The 22,525-nt window shown below is 46.4% G+C and overlaps 1 protein-coding gene across 4 annotated transcripts in view; it reads left to right on the top strand.

The window, feature by feature from the left end:
* The first annotated feature begins 861 nt into the window (after positions 1–861).
* The window catches only part of CLSTN1 (calsyntenin 1), a 170,885-nt gene continuing 149,221 nt past the window's right edge, over positions 862–22,525 (top strand). For 3 of the 4 annotated variants that reach the window (XM_068238836.1, XM_068238837.1, XM_068238835.1), the window contains exon 1: positions 862–1,072. In XM_068238836.1, coding sequence (XP_068094937.1) covers positions 994–1,072 — 79 coding nt within the window. In that variant the 5' untranslated portion in view covers positions 862–993. The remainder of the gene's footprint in view (positions 1,073–22,525) is intronic. The other variant, XM_068238839.1, reaches the window with a different exon arrangement.

The raw sequence follows: 22,525 nt of genomic DNA, 5'->3' as shown, positions 1-22,525 counted from the left end.
ATTTAAAGGGATGAGTTGGCAACACTGGGAGGAGGGAGCAGGTTATCTAGAATGAGAAGGGATAGCGGCTGGTGATGATAGAGGCTGTTGATGAGAAGGGATAGAGGCTGGTGATGAGGAGCAGAGTGATGATACAGGCTGGTGATGATAGAGGCTGGTGGTGAGAGGAGGAGGGAGCAGGTTATCTAGAATGAGAAGGGATAGAGGCTGGTGGTGAGAGGAGGAGGGAGCAGGTTATCTAGAATGAGAAGGGATAGCGGCTGGTGATGATAGAGGCTGGTGATGAGAAGGGATAGAGGCTGGTGATGATAGAGGCTGGTGATGAGAAGGGATAGAGGCTGGTGATGATAGAGGCTGGTGATGAGGAGCAGAGTGATGATACAGGCTGGTGGTGAGAGGAGGAGGGAGCAGGTTATCTAGAATGAGAAGGGATAGAGGCTGGTGGTGAGAGGAGGAGGGAGCAGGTTATCTAGAATGAGAAGGGATAGCGGCTGGTGATGATAGAGGCTGGTGATGAGAAGGGATAGAGGCTGGTGATGATAGAGGCTGGTGATGAGGAGCAGAGTGATGATACAGGCTGGTGGTGAGAGGAGGAGGGAGCAGGTTATCTAGAATGAGAAGGGATAGAGGCTGGTGTGATGATGGGAGGCGGAGGACAGAGCAGCATCTCTGAGAGGACATCTCCCACTGGAGGTGAAGTCGCCTCTTTCCATCTCCTCAGGCGGTGGGCGGAGCCGCTCCCCGCGCCACACCTCAGCACACCCCGGGTGGGCGGGGCTGCGCCCCACACCCCGCCAATCCCGATAGGCTGCTGGGCCGGCGGGGGGCGTGTCCCGGGAGGGGTGGAACGCAGACGTTGCAGGCTGGGCGGGGCCGCGGTGCCGCACACACACACACATACGTCTCTCTCCTCAGCAGCAGCACAAGCCGCCATCTTAGCTCGGCACCGGGAGATACAGGGCGAGGAGCTCGGCGGGGGGAGAGCGGGAGAAGATGCCCGGGACGTGGCGGTGCCCCCTGCGCTGCCTGCTGCTCATCACCGGACTGCTGTGTGGGGCATTGGCCGCTAGAGGTGAGCCGAGAGGAGGAGGGGCCCGGGGCGTGGCCTGCTCAGGGGCCACCGGGGGGAGGGGGTCTGATATGATGAGAGGGGGTATTGCTGCTGCTGTGTGTCCTGTGCCTGAGGGACCCCCGTGTCACCCCCTCCCCCGGGTGCCATCATCATGGGAGATACACATACTCTGCATGTTACCATGGAGATGACCATACACTACATTTTACCATGGAGATCACTATAGAATATATGTTGCCATAGGAGATGCCCATACACTTCATGTTACCATGGAGATGACCATACACTACATTTTACCATGGAGATCACTATATATTGTCATAGGAGATGCCCATACACTACATGTTACTATGGAGATCACTATAGAATATATGTTGCTATAGGAGATGCCTATACACTTCATGTTACCATGGAGATGACCATACACTACATTTTACCATGGAGATGACCATACACTACATTTTACCATGGAGATCACTATATATTGTCATAGGAGATGCCCATACACTACATGTTACCATGGAGATCACTATAGAATATATGTTGCTATAGGAGATGCCTATACACTTCATGTTACCATGGAGATGACCATACACTACATTTTACAATGGAGATCACTATAGAATATATGTTGCTATAGGAGATGCCTATACACTGCATGTTACCATGGAGATGACCATACACTACATTTTACCATGGAGATCACTATAGAATATATGTTTCCATAGGAGATGCCCATACACTGTGTGTTACCATGGAGATGACCTTACACTACATGTTACTATGGAGATCGTTATATAATGCATGCTGCCATAGTAGATGCTCATAAATACACTACATGTTACAATGACGATTACCATATACTACATGTTGCCATAGGAGATGCCCATATATGTGTTACTGTAATAGATGTTTGTACTCATTACCATAGGAGATGCCCATACACTACCCGCTGCCATAGGAGATGCCCATACACTACCCGCTGCCATAGGAGATGCCCATACACTACCCGCTGCCATAGGAGATGCCCATACACTACCCGCTGCCATAGGAGATGCCCATACACTACCCGCTGCCATAGGAGATGCCCATACACTACCCGCTGCCATAGGAGATGCCCATACACTACCCGCTGCCATAGGAGATGCTCATACACTACCCGCTGCCATAGGAGATGCCCGTACACTACCCGCTGCCATAGGAGATGCCCATACACTACCTGCTGCCATAGGAGATGCCCATACACTACCCGCTGCCATAGGAGATGCCCATACACTACCCGCTGCCATAGGAAATGCCCATACACTACCTGCTGCCATAGGAGATGCCCATACACTATCTGCTGCCATAGGAGATGCCCATACACTACCCGCTGCCATAGGAGATGCCCATACACTACCCGCTGCCATAGGAGATGCCCATACACTACCCGCTGCCATAGGAGATGCTCATACACTACCCGCTGCCATAGGAGATGCCCATACACTACCCGCTGCCATAGGAGATGCCCATACACTACCCGCTGCCATAGGAGATGCCCGTACACTACCCGCTGCCATAGGAGATGCCTGTACACTACCCGCTGCCATAGGAGATGCCCATACACTACCCGCTGCCATAGGAGATGCCCGTATGCTACCCGCTGCCATAGGAGATGCCCGTATGCTACCCGCTGCCATAGGAGATGCCCATACACTACCCACTGCCATAGGAGATGCCCATACACTACCTGCTGCCATAGGAGATGCCCATACACTACCCGCTGCCATAGGAGATGCCCATACACTACCTGCTGCCATAGGAGATGCCCATACACTACCCGCTGCCATAGGAGATGCCCATACACTACCTGCTGCCATAGGAGATGCCCATACACTACCCGCTGCCATAGGAGATGCCCATACACTACCTGCTGCCATAGGAGATGCTCATACACTACCCGCTGCCATAGGAGATGCCCATACACTACCCGCTGCCATAGGAGATGCCCATACACTACATGTTGCCATAGGAGATGCCCATACACTACATGTTGCCATAGGAGATGCCCATACAATAGACATTGCCACAGGAGATGCGTTTACACTACACATTGCCTTAAGAGAGGTCTATACACTATGCGTTGCTATAGGAGATGCTTGTACACTATACGTTACTATGAGAGAGGCCTGTACACTATGTACTGCCATAGGTGATGCCCATATGCTATGTGTTGCTATAGGTGATGCCCATATGCTATATGTTGCTATAGGTGATGCCCATATGCTATGTGTTGCTATAGGAGATGCCCATATGCTATGTGTTGCTATAGGTGATGCCCATATGCTATGTGTTGCCATAGGTGATGCCCATATACTATGTGGTGCCATAGGTGATGCCCATATGCTATGTGTTGCCCATATGCTATGTGTTGCCATAGGTGATGCCCATATGCTATGTGTTGCTATAGGTGATGCCCATATACTATGTGTTGCTGTAGGTGATGCCCATATGCTATGTGTTGCTATAGGTGATGCCCATATACTATGTGTTGCTATAGGTGATGCCCATATGCTATGTGTTGCCATAGGTGATGCGCATATGCTATATGTTGCTATAGGTGATGCCCATATGCTATGTGTTGCCACAATAATAAATGAGAAAACCAGTAGAAGCTTTGCTAGGCTAAGTAATTTTACTATGCTTATTTTTTTTTGTTATTTTTAAACGCCTGCAGCAGCTAGAGATGCCATGCACTATTCAGCTGCAGGTGATTTGTCTCTGGAGATATCAGAATTGTCAGAGGTCAGATGTAATTTGCACAGGGCTAATTTGATCGGAATGATTAATAGCTGTTTACGAATCTGATTCAACCTGTTCAGGGTTCTGACCCAAATCTCTCTGTAGAGCAGAATATTCGTGTAGAGTAATATTTTAAGCTCATCCCTAGTCAGCACTCTGTGTTGTTACATGAGAGAGGTATAGATCACGAACCTGCCAAGAATGACCACAGAAACATGACATTGGAGCTGAAGAGCTGGCAATCTAATGTTGTGCTCCCTACGGCTCCTGTAAAGCTGGGAAACGTGGCATAGGAGCAGAAGAGCTGACAATCTAATGTTATGCTCCCTTAAGGTCCTCCAGGGTGCAGCATATGGCTCCTGTGAAGCTGGGATTATAGGAGGCCGGTCTGTACAGGATGGCGTGATGTCAAGTCTGAGCACATGCTTGTCAGGTCACAGATTCCCCTGGATATTTCTGTTCATCCAGTGCCTGGCGTCTCTCCTGAACATGGACATGCTTTATTATACTTTCACGCAATCCAATGATCGACCTCTCCTTGTTCTAACATCAATCGAGAATAGCGATCACTCGCAACTCAGTTCTGATCAGATTTCAAAAGAAATCTGTCTGAAAATCAATGGAAATGCAGCCACTGCTAGCTTTGTACCAGTCGATACGGTGCAAATCTGTGTGGCCATCAATCGCCCACCTCCACCCACAACTCGGCCGATGTAAAGAACAACTTTTCTTAATCAACTTTGACCAACGTTTGAATCAATGATGATCTAATTTTTCGTTGTTTAACTGGTTTGTTGGATTAAACAAGTGACAGATGGAGACATTTCTAGAAGTCTACGGCCAGATAGAGGATTGTAGCTATGTTAATACATGTAATTAGCATCATTCTAGGGACAGTACATGCTGTAGTCAAGTTTTTGTGATGGCCTCTGTTTAGGGAACACATGGCAGTGTTGTGGTCGTGGCAGCTGTTGGCTAAACATGGCATCCTGAATTGGAGATGGTGATGGGATAAGGCCTTGAAGATTATTTGGTTGATGTTTTGTGGACATCAGGCCATAAGCTGCTGAGAGCCCAACTGGAGAAACCAGAGGATGCTTCTGCCCAGGAATTTGCCAGATCTTATTGTCCTTCTGTTCCAATTTGTTATCCAATTTATTCTATCATGTTTCGGGAGATGCGCGGTGCTGACACAGTGAGACATTAATTCACTAAGCTTATCTCTTGTCTTTAATAACGTTTCTCTAGTTATCACCATGGTGATGAGGCATGTAGTACTCAGGAAACATTTTACCTCAGGCAAACCTAAAGTTAACTCTTCTGTCTTTAATAACGTTTCTAGAGTTATCACCATGGTGATGAGGCATGTAGTACTCAGGAAACATTTTACCTCAGGCAAACCTAAAGTTAACTCTTCTGTCTTTAAGTTAACTCTTCAATCCTTAAAATAACTCCAGAGTTAAAGACAGGTTGTTAAATAACTGCATGTGAAAATAACTACAGAGGAGGTAACTTAAGGAATAAAGAGATAAGATAACTCTCTCACTGTGTGGAGGTAAGTTTTCTCTTGCCTTATCATCTCCAGCATGATCTTAGTGAATTGAGGCCCTTGTCTACCAGCTGTTGCCCAGTTACACCAGAGATCTGCCTCATCCATTGCTGTCCACCATATTCCATTGCATCTTGTTTGTGACATTAGTACCTGTTGGTTTTTAGATGAAGACTGATAGTATGCGGTGTTGTGTGGGGTGTTGTGAAGACTAATGGTACGCAGTGTTGTGTAGGAGTATTATGTCAAAGAGCGCTCAGCCAGTGACATCAACCAGCTTGGGCTGTTCCTTGACACCGAATGTGACCATAATCCTGTTTTCACCACCGTGTGTTGTGCTGCATTTTATCCTTTGGCCTCGTGAACATTATCAGTGTAGCTATTCCTTAAATATTCCAGCTTTTGATAAGAGTATAGTTAGTCTGGATGGTAAATGACTGTGTAGCGTATGTGGAATGGAGTAATAGAAACAGATGGAAACTGGTTTGACCCTTTTTTAGGCCTCTTTTCCACGGACTGTTGATGGGCAGTGAAATGCCTCTCAGACTCTCACAACTGCTCACTGCTGCCTGGTAACTGCTTGCTGAGCACACAGTTCAACAGTCCGTGGAAAAGAGGCCTTACAGGCATTTGCATTGTCTTCTGTACTGTGTTGTGTTGTTATGGTGGGAAATCCAGCGACTTGCTGACAGCCAGCGTCCTGCTCATCATACAGCTTGTAAATTGGGTGTAATTCATGGTCCAGTCCTATGAAGCCTCATGACCTGCGTGTAGCCCTCTTATGGTGGTGGTCCCAGCAGACCCCGACAAAGGCTGAGTTTCCTTGCTCTTTCAGTGCCTATTTCTAGCTGTAGTAATGTTAGCACATCCCAATAATATACTACATCGCTTGCCTTTGAGGTCATCTGACAGGAGGACTCTCTGCCCCTTTTACCCTTTCTATGCCAGGGGCTGCTAGAGAATGCAGACAGGGTCACACAGAAGATCACATAGATAGTTAAATGTCATTTTTAAGGTGAATTATCCTTTTCATCCATCCATTGGGAACCTTCTGGCTATAATGTGTTCTAGAATTGCTGGCGAGAGGTAGAATGTAAGCTCAGTCTGTTATGTCTTCTGTTCAGTATATGTCATTAGCATACTTGTTTCTATGTAGAGGTAAGGATGTAATGCGGATTGCTGGTTTTAGGACACTATCCACTATGTTGACTTGAGGTGGCATTTTAAAGTTTACAGGCCATGATGGAACTGGTGGATGGGCTCAAATACATTAATCAACTTCATTAATAAAGCATTAATTTTTGTAGTAAGACTGTTTGACTGTTTTTGGTCTTTTTAAGCCCCTGTGGTTGGCTATCTGGGTATTTTGTCTTAAAGGACACCTGAACTGAGAGGGATATGGAAGCTGAAAATGTATTTCCTTTTAGGCCTCATTCACACCTAAAAATGAAAACGCAAGCGTTTTGCGTTTTTGTGCGCTTTTTCCCCCTCCTCCCGGCGTTCCACTGTGCACTGTGTTTCTGGTAAAAGCGCTTTTCCAGAGCGGTTTTATAATTCGCTCCTTGACATAAGTCAGGAAGTGAACTCTTACTCGTAAAAGAATAAATACAATGTATTTATTCTTAAAAATGCTCACGCAATTACTGCACAAAGAGATTTTGTGAGCATTTGCATTTTTCCTATACCTACCATTGAGGCAAAATTGTCCCAAAATTGGTCCAGGCAGCGCTTTGCTGAACGCACAGCTCACAAACCGCGCTGATATGACCCTTCTCATAGAGATTCATTGCACAAGTGATTTGTGGGCGATTTTAAAAATCATCTGCTCTTGAAAAAAGGCCGAAAATGCCCTTAGGCCCCTTTTACACTTGGGCACTTTTTGTGTTGCATTACCCTTTCTGCACGCAGGGTAACACAACCGCAAAGAAAGTGCATTGGGTCAAGTACATTAACCACGTCGTGGTGCGCCGGAGGCTTCTGATTCCCTGTCGCAAAGTGAACGGTGCGTAAACGTACTGCTTCCGCGGGGATTGAATGAAAGTCAAAGAGCAACGCAAAAATTTTAAATGTGTGATCCTTCATATCACGCTTATGCTGGGTACACACTATGAGATTTTATGGTCGATTTACTGTCAGATCGATTATTTCCAACATGTCCGATCTGATTTCAGATCGATTTCCGTTAACTTTAATAGTTATTTACATAGTTATTTTGGTTGAAAAAAGACATACGTCCATCGAGTTTAACCAGTATAGGAAATTGATCAGAAAGCAAATCGGACATGTTGGAAATAATCGATCTGACTGTAATTCGGCCGTAAAATCTCATAGTGTGTGCCTAGCTAATGCTAGGCACACACTATGAGATTTTACGGCCAGGTGTCCTTTAAAAGTGACCACGCCTGTACTAATTTGGTCAAATGTGATCACCGTACTTGGAATGCCTAATTATTGAAATTATCACTCAACATTGAAGAACGAATTCAGTCGCTGAAACCTGGTTGCAACCAGGGCTGTAGAGTCGGGACACAAATCTTCCGACTCCGACTCCTCAGTTTATGAAACTCCGACTCCAGGTACCCAAAATGGCTCCGACTCCTCGACTCCGACTCCTTAGCCTAATACTTAACAGGGCTGTGGATTTTGTACAAAAATCATCCGAGTTCCGACTCCTCAGTTTATGAAATTAACGACTCCAACTCCGGGTGCCCAAAATTGCTCTGACTCAGACTCCTCGACTCCAACTCCGACTCCACAGCCCTGGTTGCAACTGGTGGAAAATATCATCGGTTGTGAGTATGCTCGTGTCATTAAACAGTTGATTGCAAAAACCCCCCAAAAACATCAAACATTTGATCAGTTGGGATATCAGATTACTAAGTAGATTGCTCCCCATACATAGACTGATATGTAATGACTTCTCGCCAAATGACCAATCGTTAAACTATTGACATTTGTTAGGTTTAACGATAAGTAATTTGCGGCTAATGGGCAGCACTGGTGGTTGTTTGTCATTGGCTGGAGAAGTCTAGTACTTTTTTAAAATCTATCCAATGGCTGTCGGTCTTATCAAACGTTTGTGAGCGAAGAATAAATCTGCCATTAGCGCAACATTCCCAGCGTGTGTGCAAGTGGAACAGAGGCGTCACCCTCTTATATGTTAATTTTATATTCTTCTTTAATTGATGTTTTGTCAAACAAAGATGGAGGATAAGGGACTATTGATGGCGGAGCAATTGTTCATCCCGTAATCGTTTGACTACTGTGGCTAGCTAAATACTCATCTTTATTAGGGCTCTAAACCCCCAAATACTGATTGCTTAGTATATATTTTGATCCTGGAAAAAGATGGTATTTGAAAAATCCAACCCTTATTACCTATAATGTTGTTTTTCTGCACATATCCAGTATAGAGCAGAGCTAAATAAACAGAATGAATCATCGGTGGAAGCCGAGAATGTGTTGTTTCAGCGTCTAATTGCAGATTCTGTTCCAGATGATCTGTTTATGGGAGCGATCGGGTGGCTCGCGTTATTCTTGTTGTCGGTCTTTTGTCACCGCATTGTTGTGTTTGTTTTTTACACACCGTTTAGTTTTCCTCTTTTAATGGTTTATTTTCAGAGCTGCCTCTTTGTTGGTACAGAGTGTATTTTTTCTCCTCGCCTTGTATTTGCACCCGTGTTCTGGAAGCTGAATCTCCGCCCAGAATATTGGCTGGTTTTTCCTCCGTTCTTTCTGTTTGCTGTGACAGAGGAAGTCAATCTTCTGTATGTGTGGTTAGTGAGAGATCTCTCATCAGGGAGAGCTCATCTGTGTGTGCTGAGATTCATTATCCCCCTCCCTGGAGACCGGCACATCTCACGAATGTTCAGGGTGCGCTGTGTGCGCCGAGCGGCAGGCAGTCATATAGTCTCCAGGCTGGCGGTATACGCATTGCAGATCTCCCAATGATAGATCTCTAGGCCTCTGCCTGAAGGACTCAGATCACACATAGCGCCCAGAAACCCTTCCTTTTGTTTCATATGTAATAAATGTGTAGCCATGGTGCTTTGCATCGTTACTATGCTGCCTGCCAGACGTCAGTTATATAGCAAACCTGCCATCTGTCCAACCATTATAAACACAATCTGGGCACACATGGGTCAGTAATGGTCAGATATGTCAAGAGATCGATCCCTCTCTGTTCAGAAATCGATCAGGTAGTTATTGATCCTCTGCCATACGTTCAGCATTAGATTTCAGCACAAGTCTAATGCTGGGCATACACGGGTCGATCCGGAGGCCGATTAGCGCCGGATCGACCCCAGCCGAGTCCCCGCGGTTCGATTGCCGCTCATCCACCCCGGCGCTTCCTTATCACCGCTCGGTTCCCTGCCATTGTCCGCCGGCGAGAATCGAGCAGGCGCGGGTCGAGCAGCATGATCGGGCCAGCTGAATATTATCAGCTGGCCAGATCAGCTGGTCCATACACGGTACAGAAACGTACCTTGTATCCCCAGCATAAGGATTGGGGCCCATTAGAAATCACAAATCGAAATCGCTTGAAAGGACAACTGAAGTGAAAGGGATATGGAGGCTGCCATATTAATTTCCGTTTAAACAATACTGGTTGCCTGGCTGTACAGCTGATCTGTTTGGCTGCAGTAGTGTCTGAATCACACACTTGAAACAAGTATGCATATAATCCACTCTGACTTCAGTCGGAGCCCTTGATCTGCTGTATGCTTGTTCAGGGCCTATGGCGAAAAGTATTAGAGGCAGAGAATCAGCAGGACTCCAGGTAACTGGTATTTATAAATACGGTATACCGTCCTCCATGTTCCTCTCACTTAAGGTGTGGTTTAGGCGCTTTTGTAGCAATTTTTGTAGCATTTTACAGAGTGATTTCTGTTGATTTTGAAGAGTTTTGGAATGTAGTGATTTGTGCTGAGATTACCATTATCGCAAGGCTTCATGGGTACATCAGGTGGTTCTGGGCAGTAAAATCGCTGCATAGTTGCGCTGTGCAGAGTTTGAAAAGCGATGTTGCATCAGTCTTGTTCTGTATTGAAGTGCAAATGCTCCAAAAATGTTGCCGGACTCGCGATGGCGATTTTGGGAAACGCCTCATTGACCTCTCCTTTATTGACTTTCATTAACCTTGCGCTTTTGGGATCAGCGGATATTCCATAATACTGCTGAAAGCGCTCTAGTGGGCCCCGGGCCTAATCGAGAATCGATTGGACTGCTGACGTTGCACTACTGAATTCAGCGCAAAGCTCTGCGGCCATTAAGCCCAATCTACACCAGTGTTCTCCCCAGAAATTATTTCCAGCCGGGTGGCATGAAAAAGCAGCCGGGTGGAACGAGATGAGAGAATGCAGGGCCGGTGCTTCTGTGCGCAACTCTGCTTACAGCATAAGAGGAGGTGAGCCAATAACAGCCGGGTGCTCACCAAAACTAGCCGGGTGGAGCACCCAGCTAAAAGAGCCCGGGGAGAACACTGAACACAATAAGATTCTTTGTGCGATTCGATTACGATTCTATTAATGATCCGATTAAATCCGACATGTCCGATTGGGATGGGATTTGATTCGATTCGCCATTGCAAAACAATGGCAAATCGAATTGAATCGAATCCCGATCGGACAAGTCTGATTTAATTGGATCGTAAATAGAATCGTAATCGAATCGCACAAAGAATCGTATCATGTAGATGGGGCTTTAGAGGTGGTCAGTGAGATGCTAATAGGTCTGACTTGCATGTTAATTCAATGCAAATTGTATGCAGGTTCCTAACAAAAGAACAGAACTTTTTAATGAATTGGATTACCATAATTAACACAACAACGTGTATTCAATTTATCTCCCATGGAGTTGCATGTAATTGCACCGGAATGGCACTTGTGGTTGGCAGCCACGACAATTGAGCAGTTCAGCCACCCGTGGAATAGAGGCCTAATAAGGTACCTCTGTGGCCTGCAGAATGGCGTGGAACGCTGATAGGGCAGGAAATCCGTCTCAGGTGATGTAATCTTAACCCTAACCTTAGTTTATGATGGCTATGTGAGTGATTGGTTTGCTTTTAATTATTCCAGTGAGCAGTTCAGCCACTTGTGGAAAAGAGGCCTAATGAGGTACCTCTGTGGTCTGCAGAATAGGGTGGTACACCAGGAAATCTGTCTCTCTGGTTTGATACAGTAGGTGTCGGCGTCATGAGTGTATCACCAGGCAGGAGGTGTATCTTAACCCTAACCTTAGTTTATGATGGCTATGTGAGTGATTGGTTTGCTTTTAATTATTCCAGTGTGCCGTTTGCATCTTTGAGAATGCCTGATAGAACAGTCTGTTGAGGCAAGAAGGTGCGTGTATAAATCTATGTATAATGAATCTATAATCTAATTGGAGGCAGCACAGACACTGTGAGCTTCATAGTTTGGTGAATGAGGCGCAGTGTGCTGTATGTCTCATCACACAGGCATAATCTCCCATTATTCTAATTACAATGACACTGGCATTTTGATTGGATGTTTTGGCTGGAGTCTCAGATGTGTAGAGTAACGAGGTCTCTGGTGAGAGGGGAACTCGTCAGATGAAGCTTTGTAAACGCATAATGGGGCCGATTCAATGAACAACTATCTGTCGATTGAGCTTACTGTATTAGAGATGTGTACTGCATATAGGGGCAGTCGGTGAGTCGCTGATAATTGCAACTTGATGCAAATCTATGCAGCTTGGAATCTGATCAATTGAACGTTTGAGGATGATTTCCAAGCTGAGCAAATTTGCATAAAAGGACACCATCGCTATGGTGGGAGGGCTGACGGAGCGGCGTGGTTGTGACGTCACGCGGTGGGCATGGTGAGAACAAGTACAGTATTTCTGGTACATGGCAAGGAAGTGAGCAGCGTTACTTAAAGAGACTCTGAAGTCTCTAAAAAAACGTTTTTTATTTCATAAATCTGTTTAATACTTTATCCCTAACTAAGCCGCCGCATCCCCGCCGCAGTACACTATCTAAATTCCCCCCCCCCCCCCCCAAACTCCCCGGGGGGCAATCTGGGCAGCGCTTCCGTGTGAGGCAGAGCTATGAGCTGCAGCTCTGCCTCTCAGCGCATCTGTCAGTGGCGGATCTCCGCCTCTCCCCCGCCCCTCTCAGTCTTCCTTTGCTGAGAGGGGCGGGGGAGAGGCGGAGATCTGCCGCTGACAGACACGCTGAGAGGCAGAGCTGCGGCCCATAGCTCTGCCTCACACGGAAGCGCTTAGGGCAGCAAAATCCACGACCAAGAAAGTCGTGGATTTTGCGGGGGGGAGGTCGGGGGTAGTTTGGGGGGGATTTAGATAGCGTACTGCGGCGGGGAAGCGGCGGTTTAGTTAGGGATAAAGTTCTAAACATATTTATTAAATAAACTTTTTTTTAGAGACTTCAGAGTCTCTTTAAAACAGATAGTGCCTACCTGCAAGAGAGTGCAAGCCACACTTGTGGGATATAGTACACAATGAGCATACACATGACCTGTCTACCACTGGAGGATGTTGGTTTCCTGTAACAGCTTGCATGCAACTTGTTCAGTACTCGTCCCTCCCACTGCGGAGAAGTCATCCTCGATGGGAGGGGACCTAACACTAACTAAATCCTAACCTATGCATAGCCTGGGTGCGCCACCAAGTAAAATTGAAAATTGTGCAAAGGTGGAATCAGCGCGTCACCAGGCTGCCTCCGAAATGACAGGTCATGTGAATGCTAGGTGTGTATTTTACCTCACAAGTGGGGCTTGCACTCTCTTGCAGGTAGGCACTTATCTGTTTCCTTGCCATGCTAATTTAATTCATTTTTGGTCAGCTGCTCCCACTTAGCAGCCTTGCTTTTGGTGTATATGCAGAGCTTCTGTTTGGGTTCGAGGTGCGTTTGCAGTTTCTGGGGGGGCTCAGCGCACCTCTGATTGGAGGTGCCCATGCGTGTGACCATACTTTTTGAAGACTCTGGTACTGACCTGAAGACCTGTGAAAAGCATTGTCCTTTTAATTATGCCAAATAAACCGTATCCCCTTATACCTACCCTGGTTTTTGGGGTTTCATCTGGGGCAGTAATGATACCTCCCTACACCCCCCCCCCCCCCACACACACACACACACACACACACACATACACACCATTTTGTTTGCTACACAACCTATTTTTGGGTGACTCCACCTCCAATTCTCTCAGCTGGCGATTGGCCGAATTGATCCAGTCAGCTGATTGCTGGCCGAGACATCAGGGCCCGCTGTACACACGTTAGATTTTCAGCAGAGGCGAGTGTTATCAGCTGGCGTGCATAGCAAGCTTTTACAATGGGAAAAAAAAACCTTATACAGCAAGTAAGCAGATTCACACTGGGCAGATGGATGTCTATAAATCAGTGATGGCTAACCTTGGCACACCAGCTGTGGTGGAACTACAAGTCCCATGAGGCATTGCAATACTCTGACAGCTCTAAGCATAACTGGGGGAGGCAGAGGCATGATGGGATTTGTAGTTTTGTCACAGCTGGAGTGCCAAGGTTAGCCATCACTGCTATAGATTGTACCTTCGGTAAATTGTTGTTGTGAATAGGCCTCATATCTAATCAGCATGCAGTATATGAATTGTCACACCTGTGCAATAGATACACACGATATCTGTCAGGATTTGTTGTACTATTTGGCTGCCTCTGCTGTATGTATGTGTGGCCCAGTATTCTCCCCGGAAATTTTCTCCAGCCGAGGGGCATGAAAAATAGCCAGGTGGGGCACGACAGGAAAATGCAGTCCTGGCACTTCTCTGCTTAAAGCATAGGAGGCAGATGAGGAGGTGAGCTGATAACAGCCGGGTGGCCACCAAATTTAGCCGGGTGGAGCACCCAGCTAAAAGAGCTCTGGAGAACACTGGTGGCCAATGCACTGTAACCATTATGTGAGAGATTCCATAGTACTGTTTCTGTAAGGGCTGTGGAGTCTACAAGAATCCTCCGACGACTCTTTTTCTAAAACCTCCGACTCCAGGTACCCAAAATGGCTCCGACTCCACAGCCCTGGTTTCTGTGAATATTATACAGTTAGATGATGATGATTACTGCTTAGCAGCATAGGCTGTCCCTATGCCTGGCGTATAGCTATATATACAGGATGTTTGCTACATCTCTTCAGCTCTCTCTGCGGGGAGTCGCTGTTACTTGCAGAGCATGTTGCATTTTCCTCCGGTAATCAGAGGCCGGTGACACCGCAGCCGCCACTGCTATGTATTTTCTGTATTGTTAACGTTTTACTCCTGCATTTAAACTGCTTGGAAAATGGAAAATGGAAGCTGTTATGGCAGCGAGTCAAGTGCTGAAATTAGAATGTTGACTCTCTGTATGATTGTTTGTGTGCTCGTGCTTTCCCATCATGCCTTGCGGTGCTCTTGAAGTGTACCTACGTCACCATGCTGGCTCTATTAGTTCCTGAGTGTTGCTATATGTACTGTCATTTACAGCTCAACAGCTCCATTGCATCAACCCTGCTAAGTGAAATGATGTAAAATAAAGCAAGAAGCAGAAGTGTCCTCCATGCCTCCCTTATTTGCAGTTGTGTAACTCTAAAGCACACCTGTGAGAGAGATATGGAGACTGCCATATTTATTTCCTTTTAAAGGATACCCGAGGTGACATGTGACATGATGAGATAGACGTGTGTATGTACAGTGCCAAGCACACAAATAACTGTGCTGTGTTCCTTTTTTTCTTTCTCTGCCTGAAAGAGTTAAATATCAGGTATGTAAATGGCTGACTCAGTCCTGACTCAGACAGGAAGTGACTACAGTGTGACCCTCGCTGATGAGAAGAGCGCAAGCAGTGCAGCACTAAGCTTTATAGATGCAGGCAACTGCAGCCACATGTATTCTACAACATCCAGACAGCGCTCATCGTCTGGCAGATCAGTGGCTGAACTCAGCGACCAGCCATCCCTGTGAATGTTTTCGACTTTTTGTCTCTATGATGTCCCATTCCTAAGATATTCCAACTTCCTATAGATTTGCTTGCAGAGAGTTGTTTATGTCTAACGATCGAGATGTTACAGAGCTGAAGTGAAGTTAGTTGTGTGTTTTTGCGCGTTGCCAGATAAAATCCACAGCCAGGTAGTTGGAAAATCAAAGGAATGACGTTTACTTTGTCTCTGAAGTTTATGTAGCTAATAATGCGTCATAAGAGAACATACATACATGTACATACATGTGAGGTTGGTGTGGCTGTGTAAAATGTAAAGCTATAGGCTTGCTATACACCAGCGGTTCTGGATGCTTGCTTGGCTTACCAAGGGTGAAAAGGGATCATTTGCATATTCAGTAGTAGTGCATTGTGGGTAACCACCAATGTTCACTTATAGCTGAATTATTGCAGATTTCCTTCTGTTAAAAAGGCAAATACACCAAGCTTTGCTTTTTTTAAATAGGAGGGCTTTTTGGTCCCTTTTATCCCCCTATACATTCTTAGTAGTTTGGGTCACCCTGAGCTGCTTGGTTACTCTGTTATAAGAGAACATACAAATGCTTTTAAATTTTTTTAAAAAAAGGCAAATTTTATTATTTGTGGAACAATATAACAACGCAGGTCCAACGTGGCCCACAGGAACAAAACAAAGGCTATACACATGCCTTCAGACAGCCAGAGCTCAGCTTGTAAACTGCATTGTGCTGCAGCACGGCGCATACTTTGCTCTAATCCTGAAGGGCTTAAAGTAGGTTAATTTACAGCAGCCGCCTTATTATTCCAAGATGTGTGAGCGCTTTTTCTTCCGGCCGGCTCATTTTTTACAGCAACTTCAAAGTGGCTTCAAAGCAAAGCTGCTGTTATTGCCGTGTGCGTTTCGGCGTGTTTATGTACATGTCTTGTGTTCTGTATATTAACCGCTTCTGAACCACGCTGACTGAAATCTACGCTGTGTTTGGGACCGGTTATCCCTGCCAGGGCGTAGATTTCAATCTCTGCACCACCCACTCCCACTGATCCCCCGCTGCTGCAGCCCACAGCACAATCACAATCCCTCACAGTATTTACAGCTCACGGAGCTCTGCTGTCATAGCGTCGGCAGAGCGAGTGGGCTTCAGCGACAGGAGGGTGGCAAAACCGGTGGGTATGTGCGGCGTGACTTCGGTAAGCCCCGTTTTTGGTACCAGCAGCCTCTGGTCCTTAAAGTGGATCTGAGATAAACTTTTACTCATTGCATAATTGCCACCCTTACATATAGTTTATAGGACATTCCTCAAGCCAAATCCTTTTTTTTTTTTTTTTAATACCCTAATTCCCTATAAACTAAACAAGCCTCGCCCACAGCTCCTCCAGCACCTAGGCATTCTGAGTCCCATGTTGCAAGTGCTCATGGGGGATCAGTCTGTGGAGGAGGAGTCGTTACCAGCCAGATATTTTAAAGGAGAGGGGGAGGAGAGGGGAGTGGTGTTTTTAAAGGCGGAGGGGTGGAGATGCAGAGCAGCTTACCTGTGTGTAATGATAACAAACAGAACATGGCGGCTCTAATTGTATCACAGGAATAAATAAACATAAACTGTTGGTCTGTTTGCAGCTAGATTTGCTGTGTAACCCATCTAGATAAGATATATAGACAAGTTACTTGTTACGGTTTTTCATCTCAGATCAGCTTTAAGGGGCCCGGAGACTGCTGGTACTCACGTGGTTACGGTGCCCATTAATGGTACAATATTTTTCCTCAGATGCAATCATTTGATCTGTACAGAAAACCACAGCATGAGGAGAAAATTGACGTGAAACAATTCTGTGGTCTGTTGGGGTACAGAATTTTGTCAACCAGAATGTTGGATTTTACAATTGGATCATAAAGCGGAATATAACCCTGCATTTCAGCTTTGCTCTAAAACATTATTTACATCATATTATATGCAATTAGCATTTTTTTTTTTTTTTTTTTTTACTAGACCAGCATTGGAAGGGTTACACACAGAGCTTTCGAGTTCCTTGGATAGAATTGCTGCCACATCTGAAGTTTAGATAGATACATTTAACTAAATAGAATGTAACAAGTGAGGAATGTTGCACACTCTTTGGCTGTCCTCCAGCTCCTGCACAGTCAGAGAGAGTGAGTCATTCCAGATTTGTTACATTTTGTTTACTTAAATGTATCTATCTAAACTTCTGCTGCAGGGAGCAGTTCTCTCCACGGAACTTTAAAGCTCTGTGTGTAACCCTTCCAATGCTGGTCTAGTAAAAAAAAATGCTGGTTGCATATACAGTAATATGCTGTAAATAATGTTTTAGAGCAAAGTTTAAATGCTGGTGTATTCACAGCCTGTGCTGGTAGCTCTGCCGAAGGCTCCAGCCATGGCTGCTCAGCTGTAATATCCGCAGCCTGTGCTGGTAGCTCTGCAGAGGGCTCCAGCCATGGCTGTACAGCTGGTGTATTGGTAGCCTGTGCTGGTAGCTCTGCAGAGGGCTCCAGCCATGGCTGTACAGCTGGTGTATTGGTAGCCTGTGCTGGTAGCTCTGCAGACGGCTCCAGCCATGGCTGCACAGCTGTTGTATCTGCAGCCTGTGCTGGTAGCTCTGCAGAGGGCTCCAGCCATGGCTGTACAGCTGGTGTATTGGCAGCCTGTGTTGGTGGCTCTGCAGACGGCTCCAGCCATGGCTGCACAGCTGTTGTTTCCGCAGCCTGTGCTGGTAGCTGTGCAGAGGGCTCCAGCCATGGCTGTACAGCTGGTGTATTGGTAGCCTGTGCTGGTATCTGCAGAGGGCTCCAGCCATGGCTGTACAGCTGGTGTATTGGCAGCCTGTGCTGGTAGCTCTGCAGACGGCTCCAGCCATGGCTGCACAGCTGTTGTATCCGCAGCCTGTGCTGGTAGCTCTGCAGAGGGCTCCAGCCATGGCTGTACAGCTGGTGTATTGGTAGCCTGTGCTGGTAGCTCTGCAGAAGGCTCCAGCCATGACTGTACAGCTGGTGTATTCACAGCCTGCGCTGGTAGCTCTGCAGAAGGCTCCAGACATAACTGTACAGCTGGTGTATTCACAGCCTGTGCTGGTAGCTCTGCAGAAGGTTTCAGCCATGGCTGCTCAGCTGGTGTATTGGCAGCCTGTGCTGGTAGCTCTGCAGACGGCTCCAGCCATGGCTGCACAGCTGTTGTATCCGCAGCCTGTGCTGGTAGGTCTGCAGAGGGCTCCAGCCATGGCTGTACAGCTGGTGTATTGACAGTCTGTGCTGGTAGCTCTGCAGAGGGCTCCAGCCATGGCTGTACATCTGGTGTATTCACAGCCTGTGCTGGTAGCTCTACAGATGGCTCCTCCATGGCTGCTCAGCTGTTGTATCCGCAGCCTGTGCTGGTAGCTCTGCAGAGGCCTCCAGCCATGGCTGTACAGCTGGTGTATTGGTAGCCCTGCAGAAGGCTCCAGCCATGGCTGTACAGCTGGTGTATTGGTAGCCCTGCAGAAGGCTCCAGCCATGGCTGTTCAGCTGGTGTATCTGCAGCCTGTGCTGGTAGCTCTTCAGAAGCCTCCAGCCCTTGCTGCTCAGCTGATGTATTCACAGCCTGTGCTGGTAGGTCTGCAGAAGGCTCCAGCCATGGCTGTTCAGCTGGTGTATTGGCACCATCGTTGTTCAGCTGGTGCTGGGGTGTAGGCACCTATACCTGGCTATCTATCAGGGCTGTGGAGTCGGTCCAAAAATCCACCGACTCCGACTCCTCAGTTTAGGATTCCACTGACTCCGACTCTCCGACTCCTCTAATTTGCATATTACAATTTTGTTGATTAAAAGTATGTAACATGAAATTCGTCTCTTAACTGCCAACGCTTAGGAATTTTACAAGACAACTGAAGTGAGAAGGATATGTAGACTACTATATTTATTCCCTTTAGACTAAAACTAGTCCTTGGTAAGAGTACTTGTACAAGGTACAAACCGGAACAAATAACATCTATCAGGCCCTAGGCAATGTAAGTGTGGGTACATGTAAGAATGATGTGCAGGTACTCTGCAGGGAAATGAGGAGATTGTAAACAGACAACACCTCTGTGTTCAATGTGCACAGCATTCTCAGTGGATTCCCTGCAGCTCTGTGGGGAGTGCATATGTAGAGTATAGTACTACTGTGTAACAAAGTAAACCTGAGACAGATGAAATTAAAGCCCTATACACACCTGGGGCCTCCTCCAGCCGCCCCCAGGACAACCAGCCCCCCGCCGCCCCCCTCCACCACCCGGACCCTCCGCCACGAGCCCAGGCACCCGAGCCAGTCGGGCGTAGTGCGCATGCACACACTCCGCCGCCAGGAGCACACTACACCCGCGCAGCACTATTGCGCAGGTGCAGAATGTTCCCGGCTGCGGGAGCGGAACGCGGCAAGACAGCGCCGACCGGCTGAATCACCAGGACTCCCAGCAGAAGACCCGGGCGGCGGAGGACAGCGAGGGACTGACCAGCCTGAAGGGGGCCGGAGGAAGCCCCAGGCACGTACAAAACCCCACTTTTCATCCGTCTCAGTTACCCTTTAATTTGTAGTCACCAAACCAAATTTTAACATATCAAATTATTTGATTTCATCAGCAAAGGGAGTGCATACATTTGCATAAATCAGCATCAATGCAGAACTATTTCCATCTCGTTGACCATCTCTATTAGTGACACGGCTACACATCAGGCTTTATTCTTACAGCATAGATGTTATTTAGTATATATAAGAGATTCCTGTGTACACATCATATATACAGTCACAATCAGATATGTATATCTGATCTTAAAAATACGGGGACTGCTTTATTGAAGCAGCACAAGTAACTAATTTTGATTGGTTTATTTCATTTTTGTGGGCTAAGCACAGCTATTACTGTATATATCAGGGCTGTGGAGTCGGAGTCGTGGAGTCGGGCAATTTTGGGTGCCTGGAGTCGGAGTCTGAGTCGGGAAAAAATGCACCGACTCCGACTCCTAATGAATTTGTAACTGTAATTAAAATAGAAAATATGATAAAATGTTCTATTTCTCAGATAATAGTCATTAAAAATAATGTATATATACAGTAATAGCTGTGCTTTTGTGCTTCACAAAAATCAAATAAACCAATCAAAATGACTTACTTGAGCTGCTTCAATAAAGCAGTCCCCGTATTTTTAAGGTCAGATATACATATCTGATTGTGACTGTATATATGATGTGTACACAGGAATCTCTTATATATACTAAATAACATCTATGCTGTAAGAATAAAGACTGATGTGTAGCTATGTCACTAATAGAGATGGTCAACGAGATGGAAATAATTCTGCATTGATGCTGATTTATGCAAATGTATGCACTCCCTTTGCTGATTAAATAAAATAATTTGATATGTTATTAAAATTTGGTTTGGTGACTACAAAAAATAAAGGGTAACTGAGACGGATGAAAAGTAAAGTTTTATACATACCTGGGGCTTCCTCCAGCCCCCTTCAGACTAATCAGTCCCTCGCTGCCCTCCACCACCCGGATCTTCTGCTATGAGTCCTGGTAATTCAGCCAGTCAGCGCTGTCCGGCCGCATGCCGCTCCCACAGCCAGGAACATTCTGCACCTACACAATAGTGCTGCACAGGTGTAGTATGCTCCTGGCGGCGGAGTGTGTGCATGCGCACTACGCCTGACTGGCTCAAGTACCTGGACTCAAAGCAGAAGATCCAGGTGGTGGAGGAGGACAACGAGGGACTGATTGTCCTGAAGGCGGCTGGAGGAAGCCCCAGGTATGTATAAAACTTTAATTTCATCTGTCTCAGGTTTACTTTGTTACACAGTAGTACTATACTCTACATATGCACTCCCCACAGAGCCACAGGGAATCCACTGAGAATGCTGTGCACATTGAACACAGAGGTGTTGTCTGTCACCCATAAACCTTGTTCAGATTGTGCATGAAGAACGTGTAATAGAGGAAGAATCTCCTCATTCCCCTGCAGAGTACCTGCACATCATTCTTACATGTACCCACACTTACATTGCCTAGGGCCTGATAGATGTTCTTTGTTCTGGTCTGTACCTTTTACAACTACTCTTACCAAGGACTAGTTTTAGTCTAAAGGGAATAAATATAGTAGTCTACATATCCTTCTCACTTCAGTTGTCTTGTAAAATTCCTAAGCGTTGGCAGTTAAGAGACGAATTTCATGTTACATACTTTTAATCAACAAAATTGTAATATGCAAATTAGAGGAGTCGGAGTCGTGGAGTCGGAGTCAGTGGAATCCTAAACTGAGGAGTCGGAGTCGGTGGATTTTTGGACCGACTCCACAGCCCTGGTATATATAGTGTATATATACATTATTTTTAATGACTATTATCTGAGAAATAGAACATTTTATCATATTTTCTATTTTAATTACAGTTATAAATTCATTAGGAGTCGGAGTCGGTGCATTTTTTCCCGACTCCGACTCCAGGCACCCAAAATTGCCAGACTCCACGACTCCGACTCCACGACTCCGACTCCACAGCCCTGCTATCTATACCGAGGCACCTATCCCTGGCTATCTATACCGAGGCACCTATCCCTGGCTATCTATACCGAGGCACCTATCCCTGGCTATCTATACTGAGGCACCTATCCCTGGCTATCTATACTGAGGCACCTATCCCTGGCTATCTATACTGAGGCACCTTTCCCTGGCTATCTATACCGAGGCACCTATCCCTGGCTATCTATACTGAGGCACCTATCATTGACTGTCTGTACTGAGGCACCTATCATTGGCTGTCTGTACTGAGGCACCTATCCCTGGCTACCTATATTAGGAGCACCTATTCCTGTCTACCTATACTGAGGCACCTATTTCTTGCTATCTGTACTGTGAGCATCTATGCCTGGCTACCTATACTGGGACACCTATTCCTGGCTATCTATTCTGAGGCACCTATGCCTGGCTACCTATACTGAGGCACCTATTCCTGCCTACCAATACTGAGGCACCTATGCCTGGCTACCTAGACAGAGGCACCTATGCCTGGCTACCTATACAGAGGCACCTATGCCTGGCTACCTATACAGAGGCACCTATGCCTGGCTACCTATACAGAGGCACCTATGCCTGGCTACCTATACAGAGGCACCTATGCCTGGCTACCTATACAGAGGCACCTATGCCTGGCTACCTATACAG

This window comes from Hyperolius riggenbachi, chromosome 6 (genome assembly GCF_040937935.1).
Source record: "Hyperolius riggenbachi isolate aHypRig1 chromosome 6, aHypRig1.pri, whole genome shotgun sequence".
Classification (NCBI taxonomy): Eukaryota; Metazoa; Chordata; class Amphibia; order Anura; family Hyperoliidae; genus Hyperolius; species Hyperolius riggenbachi.
The sequence above is the reverse complement of the archived record's forward strand: the minus strand, read 5'-3'. Positions and strand labels throughout refer to the sequence as shown.